This window comes from Orycteropus afer, unplaced genomic scaffold (assembly GCF_000298275.1).
Source record: "Orycteropus afer afer isolate SDZICR_OR568_19922 unplaced genomic scaffold, OryAfe1.0 scaffold00281, whole genome shotgun sequence".
NCBI lineage: Eukaryota > Metazoa > Chordata > Mammalia > Tubulidentata > Orycteropodidae > Orycteropus > Orycteropus afer.
The window spans coordinates 3,917,753-3,935,869 of record NW_006921868.1 but is presented as its reverse complement, the minus strand read 5'-3'; the positions used below and the strand labels follow the sequence as shown (position 1 = coordinate 3,935,869).

Sequence of the window (18,117 nt, the reverse complement as noted above, 5' to 3'; positions counted from 1 at the left end):
GACTCATAGCGACCCCTCCTTGGGTTTCCGAGGCAGTATCACTACGGAAGTAGGATTGCCCAACCTTCCTTTCGAGGAGTGGCTGGTGGTTTGAACCGCCAGCCGTCTCGTTAGCAGGCAAGTGTCTTAACCACTATGCTACCAGAGAACATACAAATACACTTGTAGAACCATTGTCTGCCAACCCTATACATGGTCTTGGGTACACTACCCCTGCATAGACATACAACAATCCTTCTTGAAGATAATTATTTTTAATGATTGAAGAAAATTCTAACTATGGATGTACTATTTCCCAATCAGCCTCCTATTGTTGGGAATTCAGATAAATTTCCAATTTTTTGTTATTAATACATAAAACTGAGATTAGTGCTGCTGTATGTTAATCTTTGTCCATGTTTTAGATAATGTCCATTTCATTCTTTCTATTAACAAATGTTTCTTGAGTGCTTCCTCTGAACCAAGTGTTATGCTATGTGCTAGAATTAGAGGGGACAGAGGTGGGATAGGTGAGACCTTGCTCTCATGATATGAGCAGGTTAGCTCATGTCTTGAGGGTGTGATAGACATTAGCAAAAAGAAAAAACCTTTGCCGTGGAGTCAGTTCTAATTCATAGCGACCCCATAAGATAGAGTAGAACTGCTCCTTAGGGAGATTTGCTGACTAAAAGGTGAGCATACCCAAGGAGAGCTTAAACCCATTGTCACCAAGTCCCTTGCAGCTCATAGCAAACCTATAGGAGAGAGTAGAACTGCTCTACAGGGTTTCCAAGGCTGCAATCTTTACTGAAGCAGACTGCCCCATCTTTTCCTGGGGAGTGGCTGTTAGGTCCGAATCACCGACCTTTCAGTTATCAGCCAAACGCTTAACCACTGTGCCACTAGGGCTTGACAGACATAAATGTGCAAACAAATGCAATATTTGCAATGGTGATGGGTGCTGTAGAGGAAAGAACTAGGGTGTGTGGCAGACTAACTGGGAAGGGGCAGCTTGCTGTTAGTTGCCATGATTCCAACTCATGGCAAATCCCACGTGTGTCAGAGTAGGATTTTCAAGGCATCATAGGATTTTTCAGTTTAGGAGCTCTGGTGGCTTACTGCCTTACTGGTGGCATGTGACTGCTAACCAGAAGGCTGGCAGTTCAAACCCACCAGCCATTCCTCAGAAGGAAGATTGGGCAATCTACTTCTGCAGTGATACAACCTCAGAAACCCAAGGAGAGGTCGCTGTGAGTCAGATCCAACTCGATGGCAGTGAGTTCGGTTGGTTTTACAGGATTTTCAAGGCTGTGATGTTTCAGAAGTTTCTCCTAAGGTACCTGCACTTAACCATTTGTGCCAGCAGGGAGCTTTTGGGGGCAGAGAAGACAAGGAAAACCTCACTGAAGACATGAGATGGACTATGGAAAACGGCTGAGACTGTTGTGTGCCTTCAAGTAGATTCTAACTCACAAAGACCCTACAGCACATTTTAGAGCCCTTGGCTACTAACTGAAAGGCCACTGGGGTTTGAACCCAGAAGCTGCTCTGTGGGGGAAAAAATATGGCAATTCACTTCCATAAAGATTAAAAAAAACTAAACAAACCAATTGCCACTGAGTGGATTCCAGCACGATAGGGTGGAATAGAACTTCCCCATAGGATCTCCAAGACTGTAAATCTTAATGGAAACAGACTGCCTCATCTTTTCTCCCGTGGAGTGGCTGGTGGGTTAGCAGTTTTACAAGGCTGTAAATGCTTGTGAAAGCAGACTCTCCTGCCCAGCAGCAGGTGGATTCGAACTGCCGACCTTTCATTAGCAGCCAAACACTTTAACCACTGAGCCACTAGGGCTTCTTTCCATAAAGATTACAGCCTTGGAAATTCTATGATGAGGGCTGGGATAATGGTGAGGTCAATGAGTTGCCTAGGGGGCAGAATTAAGGAGGCATTTACCATCTCACTCAGGCAATTGTCAACCCTGCCAATGAGTGCCTCCTTAATTGAGTGCCCAAGGCACCTCACTCATCACACTGTAGCCCAGACCCTGACAGGAGAAGGTATAGGGAACACCTTCAGGCAGAGGAACAGCAAGTGCAAAACACAGGGGCTGGAGGGGGCTTGGTGAGTTCCAGGAACAGAAAATCGGTCCTTAAAACTAGGGTGGAGGAAGTAAGCAAGTGCTAGTGAAATAAGTGAAATGGAATCACCAAAAGAAATGAGGAAAATGCTTTCTGAAAGGTTTGAGAGTTGAGAATATTATACCTCTATCTATAAACCCTACACCAATCCCATTGCCATCTATTGGTGGTAGTAGGCTGTTCTATCTCTCCTTTTATCTCTTGTAAGATTAAAGATGATGCAGGCCATACCCCAGGGAGACTCCCCTCAAGGCTATGACCTGAGTAAGGGTGTTGTATCCCACCCTAAGCCCCTTACCACTGATCTGCTGATCACATCAGAGCACACTGAAGGGGCTGACTACATCAGTATATAACTGCCAAAGCACTGAAAATCATGGTCCACCTAAGATGACACACACATATTTTAGGGTGACAAAATTCAATCCATGATGCTACTAATAAGTTTTGGTCTCTATGTATCAGCTTATTCTCAATATTTCATGGCAGTGTGATAATACAGTATTTGTGCTTTTGTGTGTAGCTTATTTCACTTAGCATAATGTTTTCAAGGTTCATCTACATCACAGCATATATCAGAATTTTGTTTCTCCTTATTGCTGAATAAGGAGATCTGGTAGTGTAGTGGTTAAGACATTTGGCTGCTAACAAAAAGGTAAGTGGTTCAAACCCACCAGCTGCTCCACAGAAGAAAGATGAGGCAGTCTGGTTCTGTAAAGATTTACAGTCTTGGAAACCCAAAGGGGATTAGTTGCTATGAGTTGGAATGGATTCAATGGCAGTGAGTTTGGTTTGGGTTATGGCTGAATAATATTCCATTTATGCATATACCACATTTTGTTTATCTACTCATTTGTTAATGAACACTTGGATTATGATAAATATTTTTAAAGTATTCAAGCAGTTGCAATGGGAAAAATTGGACTTGCAAATTTTTTTTATGGGTGCTTTAGCATTGTCTTTATAACTCACACAAATTGGAAAGTGGGGTTGGGATGGTACCAATAGCCAACTTTTTCAGGAATCTAAAGTGATAGGAAGAAGGAGCTCTGGTGGCGCAGTGATAAGGCATTTGGCTGCTAACCAGAAGGTCAGTGGTGCAAATCCACCAGCTGCTCTGTGGCAGGAAGAGCGGGTGATCTACTTCCATAAAGATTTACAGCCTCAGAAACCCAGTGGGGGTTGCTATGAGTCAGAATCAACTTGATGGCAGTGAGTTTGTTTTATTAAGTGATAGGAAAGGAGCTCTGGTGGTATAGTGGTAAAGGCTTTTGGCTGTTAACCAAAACATTGGTGGTTTGAACCTACCACCTACTCTGCAGAAGAAACATGGGGCACTCTGCTTCTTTAAAGATTTACAGCCTTGGAAATGCTATGAGGGTCACTATGAATTGGAATCAACTCAGTGACAGTGAGTTTGGTTTTGGTTTAAAGTGATAGGAAAGTCTGTGGGTGGCGCAAACTGGGCTTGAGTACTAACCAAAAGGCTAGCAATTTAAATCCACCCAGTGATGCTGTGGAAAAACAAAAAGCTTATTACTGGTGTCATGGATTGAATTGTGTCCTCAAAAAACACATGGAAGAAAGGCCTGGTGATCTACTTCCATAAGATCACAGCCATTGAAAAACCTTATGGAGTTATAAAAATGAAGTGGCAGAGGTATCTGACCTCCTCTAGCTTCATAAGGGAAAGAGAATCAAGATCAATAGCCCAAGGCTATTTCCTATGAAGTGGAGTTATACTTACCTTTCTCTTGAGTGTATCCCACCCTAATTCTGCCTCATTAATACATATGGGTCAGGATTTTACAATACACACAGTGGAGGATAACTACATCAGATCACAAAATGGAGGACAACCACATAATACTAGAAATCATGGCCTACCCAAATTGACACATAACCCCAACAATTATAGGTTCTATACATGTGATTTGCATGGTCATGCTGCTTGGGAGTCAAAAAGACTATTGCTGTTGTTGTTGTTATTGTTATGTGCTGTTGAGTTGGACCCGACTCATAGCAACCCCTCCTTGGGTTTCCGAGGCAGTATCACTACAAAGTAGATTGCCCAACCTTCCTTCCGAGGAGTGGCTGGTGGGTTTGAACCGCCAGCCTTCTGGTTAGCAGAAGGCACTGCGCTACATATTAAGTAATTCACTATATCTCAGGGGTGTAATTCTACTCTGACACACATGGGGTCAACATGAGTCAGAATCGACTAGATGGCAGTGGGTTGGGTTTGGTTTAAAGTGATGGTATTCAATTCTGGCTGCATGTTGGAATCCTTTGGGAGGAGGGACTCTGATTTAATTGGTCTGGAGTGTAGTTTAGGCATTGAGATTCTATTGTGACACCAAAATTGAGAATCACCACTAGGATCCATTGTCAATCTGAGCTACTGTGGGATGTCTGTGATGTTGGAGAAATTAGATTTTATAGGCTCTTGTAGGCTCTTAGTAATGATAAGTCTGCACTTTATTCTAAAAAGAATGGGAAGCCATCGATGCGTGTTAAGTAGGGTGGTGGTAATATAAGACGATCTGGTGGTTAAAGCATTCAGCTGCTAACCAAAAGATCAGTGGTTTGAACCCACCAGCTGCTATGGAGGAGAAAGATGAAGCAGTCTGCTTCCATAAACTTACAATCTTGGAAACCATATGGGACAGTTCTGCTCTATCCTATATGGTTCTATACGGTCACTAGGAGTCTCAATAGACTCAGTGGTAGTGGGTTTGTTTTTTGGTTTGGTGGTGACATGATCTGATTGTTATATTAAGAAAATCATTTTGGCTTCGGTCTGGCGAATTTCCTTAGGATAGACTCCCAGAAGCACTATTAACAAGTTTAAGTTTGGATAAAACCAAAAACAAACCCACTGCTGATGAGTCAGTTGCAACTCATAGCAACCCTATAGGACCGAGTAGAACTGCCCATAGGGTTTCCAAGTTTGTAAATCTTTATGGAAGCAGACCGCCACATCTTTCTCCCACGCAGTGGCTCTTGGGTTCAAACTACTGACTTCTTGGTTAGCAGCCTAGCACTAAACACCTGTGCCACCAGGGCTCCTTTGGCTTGTTGTTGTTGTTGTTAGGTGCTGTCAAGTCAGCTCTGACGCATAGTGACCCTTTGTGCAACAGAATAAACACTGTGCCGCTGCATCCTCACAATCCTTGCTATACCTGAGCCCATCGTTGCAGCCAGTGTGTCAATCCATCTTGTTGAGGGCCTTCCCCTTTTTTGCTGACCCTCCACTTTACCAAGCATGATAGCCTTCTCCAGGGAATGGTACCTTCTGACAACAGGACCAAAGTAGGTGAGATGAAGTCTGGCCATTTTTGCTTCCAAGGAGCATTCTGGCTGTACTTCTTCCAAGACAAATTTGTTAGATCTTGCAGCAGTCCACGGTACTTCTAGCACTCCGTGGTACTTTCAGTATTCTTCGCCAGCACCACAACTCAAAAGCATCAACTCTTCTTCAGTCTTTTGTATTCATTGTATTTCACATGCACATGAGGTGATTGAAAATACTATGGCTTGAGTTAGACACACCTTAGTCCCCAAGGTGACATCTTTGCTCTTCAACATTTTAAAGTAGTCTTTTGCAGCAGATTTGCCCAGTGCAATACAACATCTGATTTGACTGCTGCTTCCATGGATGTTGACTATGGATAAAAGAAAAATGAAATCTTTACAACTTCAATCTTTTCTCCATTTATCATAATGCTACTTATTGGTCCTTTGGTTATGCACTCCTAAACTGCTTTCCAGGAAACTTCTGCCCATTGACGCTCTCCAACCTTCTGTACTTTTTGTTTTGTTACTGTGATAACTATCTGTGAAAGAAAATATTTGACATTTGACCTCCCAACAATCTTCACGTGTACAGTTCAGTAACATTAATTATATTCGTCATGCTGTTCAACCATCACCCTTACCTCTTCCCAAATTGTACCATGATCCTTAATAGTAGCTCAGTGCCCAGCACTGGGTGCTTTTGAAGGTTAATTATTTCTATGGAAGAAGTACAACAACAATGAGAAATAAGCAATTGTTTGAGTAACTGGGCATCACTTCTGCCAGCTACTTCTTTCTTCATCAGTCAAAGTATTATCGGAATAGCCAAGTGCTTCACAGAAGTCGTAGATCTGATTTTTGGCTAACATTTAATGATTGCTCACAGTGTGGCAAGTACTGTGCAAAACACTTCATGTACAGTAACTCCATGCTAGCCTCACAACATCCTTAAGAGATCAGACTGTTATGGTCATTGCCTTTTCACAGATGAGGAAACCAGAGCACTGTGAGGGTCAGGAGCTTGCCAGTGCTCCCTCAGTTTATAAGTTGTTGTTGTTGTTGTTGTTGTTGTTATGTGCCGTCGAGTCGGCCCCGACTCATAGCGACCCCTCCTTGGGTTTCCGAGGCAGTATCACTATGGAAGTAGGATTGCCCAACCTTCCTTCCGAGGAGTGGCAGGTGGGTTTGAACCGCCAGCCGTCTGGTTAGCAGGCAAGTGTCTTAGCCACTATGCTACCAGAGCTCCCCAGTTTATAAGTAGGAGGCCAGAATTTGAACCTAGAGCCCTTCCTCAAATTATTCTGTTGTTTTGTGATTTGAAAAAGTTAAAAGACTCCTGAAATTGTTTCCAAGGGTCAAAGTTTCTTGTTAAGGAGCTCTGGTGATATAGTGGGTAAGGCATTTGGCTGCTAACCAAAAGAGTGGCAGTTCAACCTCACTAGCTGCTCCTTGGAAGGAAGATGAGGCAATCTACTTTCATAAAGATTTACAGCCTTGGAAACCCAGTGGGGATTCACTATGAATTGGAATTGACTTGATGGCATCAGGTTTGGTTTTTTGGAAGGCTCTGGTTAGGCTGCTGCTAATCATTTTGGAATCTCAAGAATTCACGTGATTGGGCAGCCAGTTCCTGTTGAATTAATTCTGACTCATAGTGATCACATACGTGTCAGAGTGGGACTCTCCATTGGGTTTTCAATAGTTGATTTTTTGGAAGTGGATGGCCATGGCTTTCTTCCCAGGTGCCTCTGGGGGGATTTGAACTTCCAACCTTTCACTTAGCAGTGTGTTAACTGTTTTTACCACCCAGGGATGATGCCTGCACCATTACTGGGAATGACTATTTAAGGAATTACAGATGATTAATTGGCTGCCTCCGACACTTGCTCATGGGTTTGAAAGTCCTGTAGAGGAGGAAACATCAACTCACCCAGAGGAGGATCCAAGGGAACTCAGAACTTACATCCAAGAAAAGGCTTTGGGAGAGGGGAACTTTTCTAGTCAGATTGAAAGACAGCTTGCAGGGTGGTGGAAAGAGAAGTTGAGCAAACAAATATTTCAGTCATTTCTTGGAATACACCCATCTCTCTGATTCCTACTCCCTGAGCTCCTTCAGAGCAGGGATTGAGCATTCAATACCTTGTGTCCCCAAGTGCTTGGTCAGTAGATGCTCAGTAAATTTTGTGACTGTTGAATGGAAGAATAAATCATGATTAGGTAGTACATTAAAAATAATATGAGAAACATTCATTGTTGCTTATGTAATTAAACATTAATTACAAACAAATGAAATAAAAATAAAACTACCTTATAGCAGAACTAACAGTTTCCCAGAGAGAACCAAACTGAGTGAGGGGACCTAACACAGGCATGTTGTTATTGTTGCTATTTGCCATCTGTTGGACCCGACTCACACAGGCATAGCTTGTTATAGTGTGCTTCTTCGGACACTGCATTTGCTACAAATCGCAGGTTTGTGGCAAACCTGCATGGAGCAAGTCTATGCTTGTTCCAACAGCATGTGCTCATTTTGTGTCTCTGTCACATTTTGGTAATTCTCACAACATTTCAAACTTTTTCATAATGCTATGATGAAATAGCCTCACTTAAGAGACTACAGTATAGCGTCAACACAACTTTTATATGCACTGAGAAACCAAAAAATTCTTGTGATTTGCTTTATTGTAATATTCGCTTTATTGTGGTGGTCTGAAAGAAACCAGCAGTATCTCCGAGGTCTGCCTGTATTGCAACTCCATTTAAAAGGGCAACAGTGAAGAGGACACTCACTGCTATCGGACTCATAGCAACTCTATGGGACAGAGTAGAACAGCCGCATAGGGTTTCCAAAGCTTTTTGGGAGCAGACTGCCACGTTTCTTCCACCCAGACCTTTTTGATTAACAACCAAACGCTCTGGTAGCACGGTAGATAAAGTACTTGGCTGCTAATCAAAAGGTTGGTGGTTTGAACCCACCAGCTCCTTTGAGTGAGAAAGATGTGGCAGTCTGTTTCCCTAAAGATTTACAGCCTTGGAAACTGTGGGGCAGTTCTGCTTTGTTCTATAGGATCACTATGAGTTGGGATTGACTTGATGACAGCAGTTTTTTTTTTTTTTTTTTTTCCTTTGAGGAAATTGGGAGGAAAGGACACCTCTGAAGGTCCTTCTTTTTACAATTGGTAGGACCCTTCCTGATATCCTGCCCTCAGCAAGAAGTAGGTGGGTGTGAGGGTACCTGGGGAAAATTCAGGATGGTGTGTGTGTGTATGTGTGATACATCTCTCTTAATTCAGGTATATTATTAAATATACTTTTTTGTACATGTGCCATACTTGAGCCTGACCAGCTCCTAAGGGGAATTTCTGTACCATCATCAGCACCAATTCAGAAAAGGAGTTTCTTTTTCCTTGAATATAGGAGGGATGGGGAGGGAAGTTCATTTTCTAACTTCTCATCCATTACAAAAGGCAGGACCCTACCCTATTAAGGGGTTGGTGGCGGTCAGTAGGAGTACAAGGTCCAAGGGCTATGCCTGGAGAGGTAACAACTCCTTACAATCTTCGGGACAAAAGGTAACATTTTTTATTTACACAGGCTACACAGAAAGACTCTCTCTCTGTGAAATAAAATGACAGGTTCTGACCCATTCTGCAAGGAGCTCTGGTGGTGTAGTGGATAAGGCATTTGGCTGCTACCCAGAAGGTCAGTAGTTCAAACCCACAAGCTGCTCCGGGAAGATGGGACAATCTACTTCCATAAAGATTTATAGCCTCAGAAACTCAGTTGGGGTCACTATGAGTCGGAACTCACTCATGACAGTGAGTTTTTAGTTGTTTTTTGACCCCCTTATGGAGATAAGGGGAGCTCTGGTAGCGTAGTGCCTTAGGCACTTGACTGCTAACCAGAAGCCTGGCGGTTCAAACCCATCAGCCACTCCTAGGAAGGAAGGTTGGGCAATCTACTTCGTAGTGATAACCACCTCAGAAACCCAAGGAGGGGTCGCTATGAGTCGGTCCGACTCACAGCACATAACAACAACATGAAGATAAGGTTAAGACTCTTTCTTTAGACCATCCCTAAACTGTTTACTTCCCCAAAGTTACTCCTGTGACCTGTTCGATGTTCGTGGGCCACTGTGTTTCTATGCCTGAAAATCCACATTATGTATCAGATCCTTCAGTGAATTCTTTTGGCAAGAGCGCAGGGGCGGGGTGGGGTGGGGGTGGGGAGGAGCGCAGGGGCGGGGTGGGGCGGGGTGGAGGAGCGCAGGGGCGTGTGGGGGGCAGTACAAGGGTATATGTGTGTATCTGTGTGTGTTGCGGGGTGGGGGGGGGCAGTGTTTATGTTTGCCTCCCTCTAACCCACCCTCTTTCTGACAGGGAAGGTGCACAAGCATTAGAGTAAGGGGATTTAAAGGCACGTGTCAAGTCGCCGGTCGCGGGTACTCCCCCTCCTCCATTTACAATGTGAATAAATGGTTAAGGTGTCAGCCAGGACTTCACTGGCTCATTTCAGGTGGGGACTGGATAGGTGAATATCCACTCGCTCTGTTTGTTATTATTTTCACTTTTTTACTGTAGAGGGTAGGGAGGGTGGGCGCACGGCACATCTGTGTGTGTGCGCGCGCCAGGGCTCCAGCCACCTTGCCCCGGGTACTCGTGTGGACTCAAGTCTACACCTGACTTGCCGCCCCTCTAGGGTCAGATGCTTTCCGCAGTGTGTTTGGAAGAGAAAGTGTGGGGGGGAGGGCGGGGTTGAAGAGTCCCCGCTCCCATGATCACCCGCGGCGGTGCCAGGACTTTGGCGCGGTCTGAGCGGAAGGGAGGCGAGCTTGGGGGCCCAGAGGGCGGTCCGCTCCCGGGCCCCGCTCGGCCCCGCCCCTCGGAGCTGGCTCCGCCCCTCTCCCCAGGCCCAGCGGGCGTCCGCACCACCCCTCGCTCCCAGCATGCCGTGCGGTAGCGGCGGGCGGAGTCGGGAGGCGGGGAAGCAGTGGCCGTGTGAGCGTGAGGATCCGCTGCCACCGCCTCCTTCTCACCGTCCTCCTCCTCCTGGGCCCGGGCGTCGCGGGCCGCGCACGGCTCTGGAAGAGACGTCGCCTCCCCTTCCTCCACCTCCCCCTCGCGGCGCCGCGCCCGCCTCCTGGTCTTGCGCTGCTGGCTCAGGCGGAACCCGGAACGGCCGTCCGCTTCCCCCGCCCCCCGCCTCCTCCTCCTTCGCCTGCTTCTCATCGGCTTCCTTCTCAGCCCCGGGCCAGTACGGAGTGTCGGCGGCAGCCGGTTCGGGCGGCTCCTCGCGCTTCTTCGGGCGGCGGCGCTTGGCCATGTCGTGTCGGGGAAGGTAATGAGCCGCAGAGCCCCGGGGTCTCGGCTGAGCAGTGGCGGCGGCGGCGGCACCAAGTACCCGCGGAGCTGGAATGACTGGCAACCCAGGTGGGTGAGCCGGCGCCGAGCCCGCCACCCCGACCTCCGGACCCCGCCGCGGGCAGGCGAGGCCTAGGGCCGCCGGGCTGGGAGGCGCGGCCTAGGCCCTCCAACCCCCCCGGGAACCAGGTGCGGCTTCCTGGGTCCCCTCCCGCCCGAGCTGGGAGGGGAAGGCCGCTGGGAGGCGAGGCCTAAGTGCCTTCCCTCTCTATGCGTTTCAGCCCCGGAGCTGAAGCCCAGACCCTGGGCGCCAGAGGAAGGACTAGCCTAGGAGTTGGGTGAAGGAGGGTGAAGAGAGGGGCCTGGTGCTGGGGCAAAATTCGAGTTATTACCCCTTACCCCCACGCATACACACAAGTTGGCATTTCAGTTCAAATCCTGGAGTCCGGGAACCTTCCTCTTACCCACTCACCTCCTTGGCCCCTCATCTTCTTGGCCCCCACGTGAAAGATTTGCTCAACTGTGTTATCTTCTTCGACTCTTGCACGTGTTCATAGAATTATTTTTAAAAGACCCAAACTACAACAGAGGCTTTATTCTGAATTTGGGCATGGCATTTGTGGGACATGAGATGAGAATGTGAGTTTGGACTGTCAGGAAGTCGACCCACTCTGGTCCTGGGAAGGGAAGTGTTCCCCAAGTGCAAGGGCAGGCAGCTAGTCACTCTGGTGAAGAGCATTTTTTTGTACCTGGACCTTTGAGAGGGCACGCAAGTGGAGGAGCAGAGTATTCCCCTTGTACGGAGGATTTGCGATCCAGCTGGATTTGAGCTTGCAAAGGAGCATCGCCCCCCCTTTTTTTTTTTTTTTTTTTTTAAATTAAGCATTAAATTTTCAGGTTTCGTTTTGATTAATCATGGGGCAGCTGTGCCTGATTTAGGACTGATTTATTGTTGCTTGTCTTACTGAGTAAGTGTTTGTAATAATTCAGAGGATTTTTGGAATTTAACTCACTACCTAGAAGAAGTCTCAAAGGCATGCAGTATTATAGGATTACTTGATTCATGGAGTTTTCATACTTTGAAGTAAACTCGCATTGTGATTGTCCAGAAATTGGCAAAATAAACGTAAGTTGCATATGTTGTCAGAATACCTTTAGAAGGATTCAGATCATCTTTTGGCTAGTGCGTGGTACACCTTGCGCTCTGTTTAATATGCCTTGAGAAACCCTCAGCCTGTTGAGAACTGTTGTGTATGATTAGGTGACTAGAAATTTAATGCCCAAGCCTAGAATAGAGATGTTAAGGAGTAAGAAAAAAAAAAAAAATTGTTCGAAAAACACAGATTTGACTTGTCCATTCCACTTAGTGTTTGAGAGTTTTTGAAATATAAAATCAGTTGACTAGTTTTTTTTAGTCTGTAATCGACATTTTTAGTTGTTTTGCACTTTCACTGAAATGTGAAGCTGGATTTTTAGTTCTTCTGGCAACTAACATTAGGTGATAAATCAATCTGAATTTGACATTGGAGAGCTGTTCTGTGACAATGGATGTTCCATTACTTTTTAGTGTTGTGATCAGCACTTACAAGAGAATTCACCATCCCTTTAGATGATTGAAGTGCCCTTCACAAATACTCCTAGAGCTTTTGAAAAAGAAAAAAAAAATTAGTTTGTAGTCCTAATTAAATGGAGTAGCAGACACAAGGCAGGGTCACCTGACTTCACTGCTGACAGATATGAAGCTGAATGGCTTCTATCGTTATGGGATGTATGCATCAGTTATTGACTTTTTTTGAGAGGATTGCAGAGGGGAATAGCAGCTTTATTTGAAGCTGTGCGCTGTAACAAAGTCTCAGAACCTAATGCTAGGTACATGGTATTGTGAGATGTACTTGGTTACATGGAATAGCAGTGTGTTATTAAGTTGTAAATATTTTCTTCTGTTGTAGAGGAGAGAACAGAGAAGTATGGACATACCCCATAGCATAACTTGATTTATTTGCAAGGTTGCAATAGCTTTTTTTTTTTTTAATGTCCTCAGATGCTTGTCAGTTCATAAATGTTCACAAGTTAAATCAGGCTGTTAATTCTATCTTCTATTCTCTTCACAAAGGTGACAGACTCTAGTTAAGTGACGAGTAGAGCTGGACCTTTTTTATTTCTCCAAAGCATCTTTAAGTGCAGGCATACACTTAAGGGTTCATCTGAATTTGATTTTTAAGATAATTCTGTCCTTTCTGTTCAGTTTCTTCTCTGATTTTTTGTTTTATTTTTCATGAATGAGGCTTTTTAAAAAAGAAGGATTTATCTGTGAAAATGTTGTAGTCAATCATGGTCACACTTAGTAACTCACACATATTGACAGGAAGTGTTCTAGGTGGCTGAACAGTGTCATAAGGCAACAGAGCAAGCCCACCATCAGTGGAAGCATATCTTTAGCATTAAGCATTTTTATAGCACTGGCTTATAGTCTTCTTTTTCATTTGGTGCATTCTCAACATCTGATACCAAACCAAACTTCCTGCCATCAAGTCGATCCCGACTCACCACGACCCCCTTTGGGCTTCTGAGGCAGTAAATCTTTGTGGAGGTGGATTGTACCATCTTCCTTCTGTACAACATCTAATAATGATTAGCTGAGTGAGTCCTTTTAGCTCAGTATTACCACTTGAAATTTGTGGGTACCTCAACCTGACAAGAAGGTCTTGAGAGCCTCTGGGTGCCTCAGTTTTTTTCACATTGGAGAAGCAGGAGTGGTGGCTGACCTGTTTGGAGATGGCTGCCCTCCAAACCCCCATCTCCCCTAAAAAACAGATCTGTCATTATCACTAGCCAAAGTCTGCCCTTTTCCTGACTTTCTGTTTTGGGAAGTAATCTAGTTGTACCAATCAGGGCAGAGATCAGGATGTTTGTTTTAGAAATAAATGTGTAAGTATTGCACATTTTAATATTCCAAAATAACATTGATTAATTTGGAATTGCAGTCAAATTTAGATTAATTAATTTCAACAGACAAGAGAAAGCATGCAGGTCAACAGAAAACAAGTAGATTTTACTTCTAAACTTGAGAGTCTCAGGGCTTAATATTTAAAAGATACACAGTAAGTGTCCTACCATCCCCAAACTTAAGATCTCTGTATAATTCTGAGAAGATCAAAGTATTAAAAATAGCTTCCATCTTTGGTAAAATGTAGGCAGATCAAAGTTCTTAAAAGTACAAATGCCTTTATCCTCCCTTGTATTAAAACAGACCAAAAGAGGGACAAGTGCTGGGAAGATAGAAAAGCCAGGTCCTAGTATGTCTGACATTATGAGAAGTTTGCGATTTTTGAAACCAGAATAGTCCATTGAGCTATTATGAATCTATAGTAAGTCTGATGCCCGTAAGTGCTTAATATAATGAAGGATAAAATTAAGTGGTATTACATATTTTATAGCTACAAGTAGGGCTTTATTTAAATAGAATGTAAAGATTACCAAATATGTACCACAGATTTCTGAGTACACTAATGAGGTTTTGCAGCCGTTGTCTCTGGGTGTTTGACTTTTTGGGGGACAGCTTTATTTTTTGCATTATCAAATAAAACACTTGTTATGAAAAATTTGGCAGTTGTAGTTTTAAATTGAACCTTCCTCCCCCTCCTATTTCATTTCTTTTTAAAATTGTGAGTACATTGAAAGTTTCCTTAATAATTAAGGAGATTATGAAATATCCCAGTTAAAAAGATATAGTTCAGCAAATATTGAGTAAATATTCATGCTTTAGAAATTTTTATGACTAGTAAAGCCACTGCTTTCAAGGAGGTGTAGGTTAGTATAGGAGATTAAAAGGGGGGGGGGGCTTTGTAAAAGGTAAAAGTACGTTATAGATATTAATTGTGATATATTTCTTGGTATAACAAATAGGGTTTTAAATCTGGAGGATCAAATGAGGGAAAGCTATAAAATTGAGAAGAGGACAGTGGGACCATGAAATTGGATTGTACAATTTATGATAGAGTAAATTTGAGGGGTGAGATCTCTTAAAACCAAGTAGAATAAGATAGGGAGATGGCAAAATGACTCAGTTTGGTTAGAGCAGTGGGGTACTTGTCAGGAGAAACAAGAATATGCGTTGAAGCTGAAGAGCTAGATTGAGGCTTATTATTGATCTTGAATTATCATTGTTTTAATTGTATTTGGAATAACTTCAGGGAACCAGTGGACTTATCACTGGGAAATGGCATGATTTAGGAAGATTAAATCTAGTTGCCTCTTCAAGGATGTGTGTGTGTATGTGTAAGGACAGTAAGAGACAAATGTAATAGTCTAGATTAAAAAAAAAAAACTTCTAAGGAACAGAATATTCTGTTTATAATGCATGATTTAAATTCACACAAAGATACTCAGTCCAATATTTGAGGATTTCCATAAGCAGAAGCCCCTCATTTGTTATTTTGTGTTGATAGAAGATGATCACTGAACTTTTTAAGGAGCTCTGGTAGTATAGTGCCTAAGGCACTTGACTGCTAACTAGAAGGCTGGCGGTTCAAAGCCACTCCTCGGAAGGAAGGTTGGGCATTCCTACTTCCGTAGTGATACTGCCTCAGAAACCCAAGGAGGGGTCGCTATGAGTCGGGGCCGACTTGATGGCAAACAACAACAAACTTTTTAACCTGCTCACACTTCGGTTCATGTTAGCATACTTCTATTATGTGAAATGCCGTATACATAAAATGGAGTGTAGTCAGTCCATGGTGGCTTTTGGCAACACTGAATTTTCACAACTCTTTAATTTAGGGTTTCTTGCCTTCACTGCCTGGCATGTAGTAGGCACTTGCTTCTCTTTTTTCTTACCCTATCCTAATCACCTAAAATCTTTCATTGGACTGGCTTTTTGTGGATCAGTAGATCTATGGATCTGATATCTTTTCATAGGCATGGGTAGCCTTTTCCGAACTTTATTTTTGTTTTGTTGTTTTGGTTACCTGTCTTTGGCTATCTTAAACTTTTTTCAGAGCCCATTTTATTTTAGGGACTATAAAGTGCAACATACACCCTTTTGTATAGAGACCTGCCAGTAAAGATTGCAAATATTTTGTGGTTTAATTGCTATATGAAATACTGGCATAGTACCTAAGGCATTTGATTGCTAACCAGAAGACTGGTGGTTCAAACCCACCAGCTACTCCTCCGAAGGAAGACTGGGCAATCTATTTTTGTAAAGATACCACCTTGGAAACCCAAAGAGGGGTTGCTATGAGTTGGAATTGACTTGACAGCAGTAAATTTGTTTTTCTTTTTGAGTTTATTACATTTTGATGTTTGTCTCTTTTTCATGTAGGGTATAACCTATTACAATTGCGTGTAGTTTGCTAATGGAGAGATGTGTGCTAGTTCTGCTCCATCTTGTATTAGTTGTATTGGTATACCTTTCCTCTCTTAAGTTGAATTCATTTTTGAACTCCGTTGTGTGTGTATACACTTACTTTGTAAGATACAATATGCATGCTTCAAAGTCTTAAATTCTGTGAGTTTCCACAAATGTGTGCACCTGTGTAACCATAATACCAATCAAGATATAACAGTAACTTCAGTTGGATTCCACTCCCCCTGACCCCTAAAGGTTCAAGTAGATCTTGCCTTGAAATTTTTTTGTACAAAGGAAATCTTTAAATATTGTTTTATGATTTATCACCAACTTATAGATTCTGAGGATTGATAACTTCATTATCTCCAACATATTCTTAATAAGAACTCTAAGAAATAGTCCAGATGGTGAATCTTCCATTAACAGTTTCCTAGAACGCAGAGGTGCACCTCTCCTTGGTTGAGTTTATTCCTGTGGGCTCCGTGTTCCTGGACCTCTTTCCACTCTGTCAGGACCTGCTGTGGTTTAGCTCTGCTTTTCATGCTCTCTCTTCTAAACTTTGGGAGCTCTGGTAGCGTAGTGGCTAAGGCACTTGACTGCTAACCAGAAGGCTGGCGGTTCAAACCCACCAGCCACTCCTCGGAAGGAAGATGAGGCAATCTACCTCCGTAGTGATACTGCCTCGGAAACCCAAGGAGAGGTCACTAGGAGTCAGGTCTGACTCGATGGCACATAACAGCAACAGCAAAGGAAGCCTCTGTCCCACTACCTCCGCCTTCTCTTATCTCTCTTCTATCTGAATCTTGCCAACAGGTCTACATTGAAAGCTAACATGCTTATCTGTTCAGTTATCTGTTTTGTCCTCTCAACTAATTTAAGTCCCTGAGGGCAGAGGCTGAATCATTTTCTCCCCTGCTTCAGTTTTAGTGCCTAAGGCATTGACTGCTAACCAGAAGGCTGGCGGTTCAAACCCACCAGCCACTCCTAGGAAGGAAGGTTGGGCAGTCTACTTCTAGTGATTATGCCTTGGAAACCCAAGGAGGGGTTGCTATGAGTCGGATCTGACTCCATGGCAGTGGGTTTGGGTTTTTTCTTTTTTTTTTTTTTTTTTTTTCAGTTTTACTTGCCCTTCTGCACTCCTAAGATCATTTCTGCCTTAGGGACTTTGATGTGCTCTTCTCCCCAGGATCATTCCTGCCTTAAGGCCTTTGCATATGTTCTTCTTGTGTACCTAGATTTCTCTTGACCTGGCTGTTCTCGCTCATTTTAGCCTAAATATTACCCCCAGCAAGAGAGAGAAGCCTTCTCTAACACATCATCTTGAGTTTTCTCGATAGTACTTAACTACTATCTGAAATTTTCATATGTCTTCTCCAATAAAACCTAACCTTCATAAGTCATGTTTTATCTCTGTATCCCCTATCTACTAGTGCATTGATAAATAGTATATACTCTATTTGAGTGTTCCTTTTCAAGTAGATATGTGAAAATGGGATCTGCAAGTTTTTTTATTTAGAACTAGCTGGAGTTTATAACACTTTATAACAGGAGGCATTTTGAGGGGAACTGGTCCTTGTGTAAAGAGTTCTGGTGGTGGTGTGGTGGTTAAGGCACTTGGCTGCTAACAGAAGGTAACTGGTTCAAACCCACCAGCCACTCCTCGGAAGGAAGATGAGGCAATCTACCTCCGTAGTGATACTGCCTCGGAAACCCAAGGAGAGGTCACTAGGAGTCAGGTCTGACTCGATGGCACATAACAGCAACAGCAAAGGAAGCCTCTGTCCCACTACCTCCGCCTTCTCTTATCTCTCTTCTATCTGAATCTTGCCAACAGGTCTACATTGAAAGCTAACATGCTTATCTGTTCAGTTATCTGTTTTGTCCTCTCAACTAATTTAAGTCCCTGAGGGCAGAGGCTGAATCATTTTCTCCCCTGCTTCAGTTTTAGTGCCTAAGGCATTGACTGCTAACCAGAAGGCTGGCGGTTCAA

The 18,117-nt window shown here is 43.6% G+C and overlaps 1 protein-coding gene across 1 annotated transcript in view; it reads left to right on the top strand.

Annotated features, from left to right (window-relative positions):
• The first annotated feature begins 10,757 nt into the window (after positions 1–10,757).
• The window catches only part of SMG1 (SMG1 nonsense mediated mRNA decay associated PI3K related kinase), a 144,551-nt gene continuing 137,191 nt past the window's right edge, over positions 10,758–18,117 (top strand). Inside the window, exon 1 of the mRNA XM_007950585.1 lies at positions 10,758–10,846. Within this exon, the coding sequence (XP_007948776.1) occupies positions 10,758–10,846 (89 nt within the window). The remainder of the gene's footprint in view (positions 10,847–18,117) is intronic.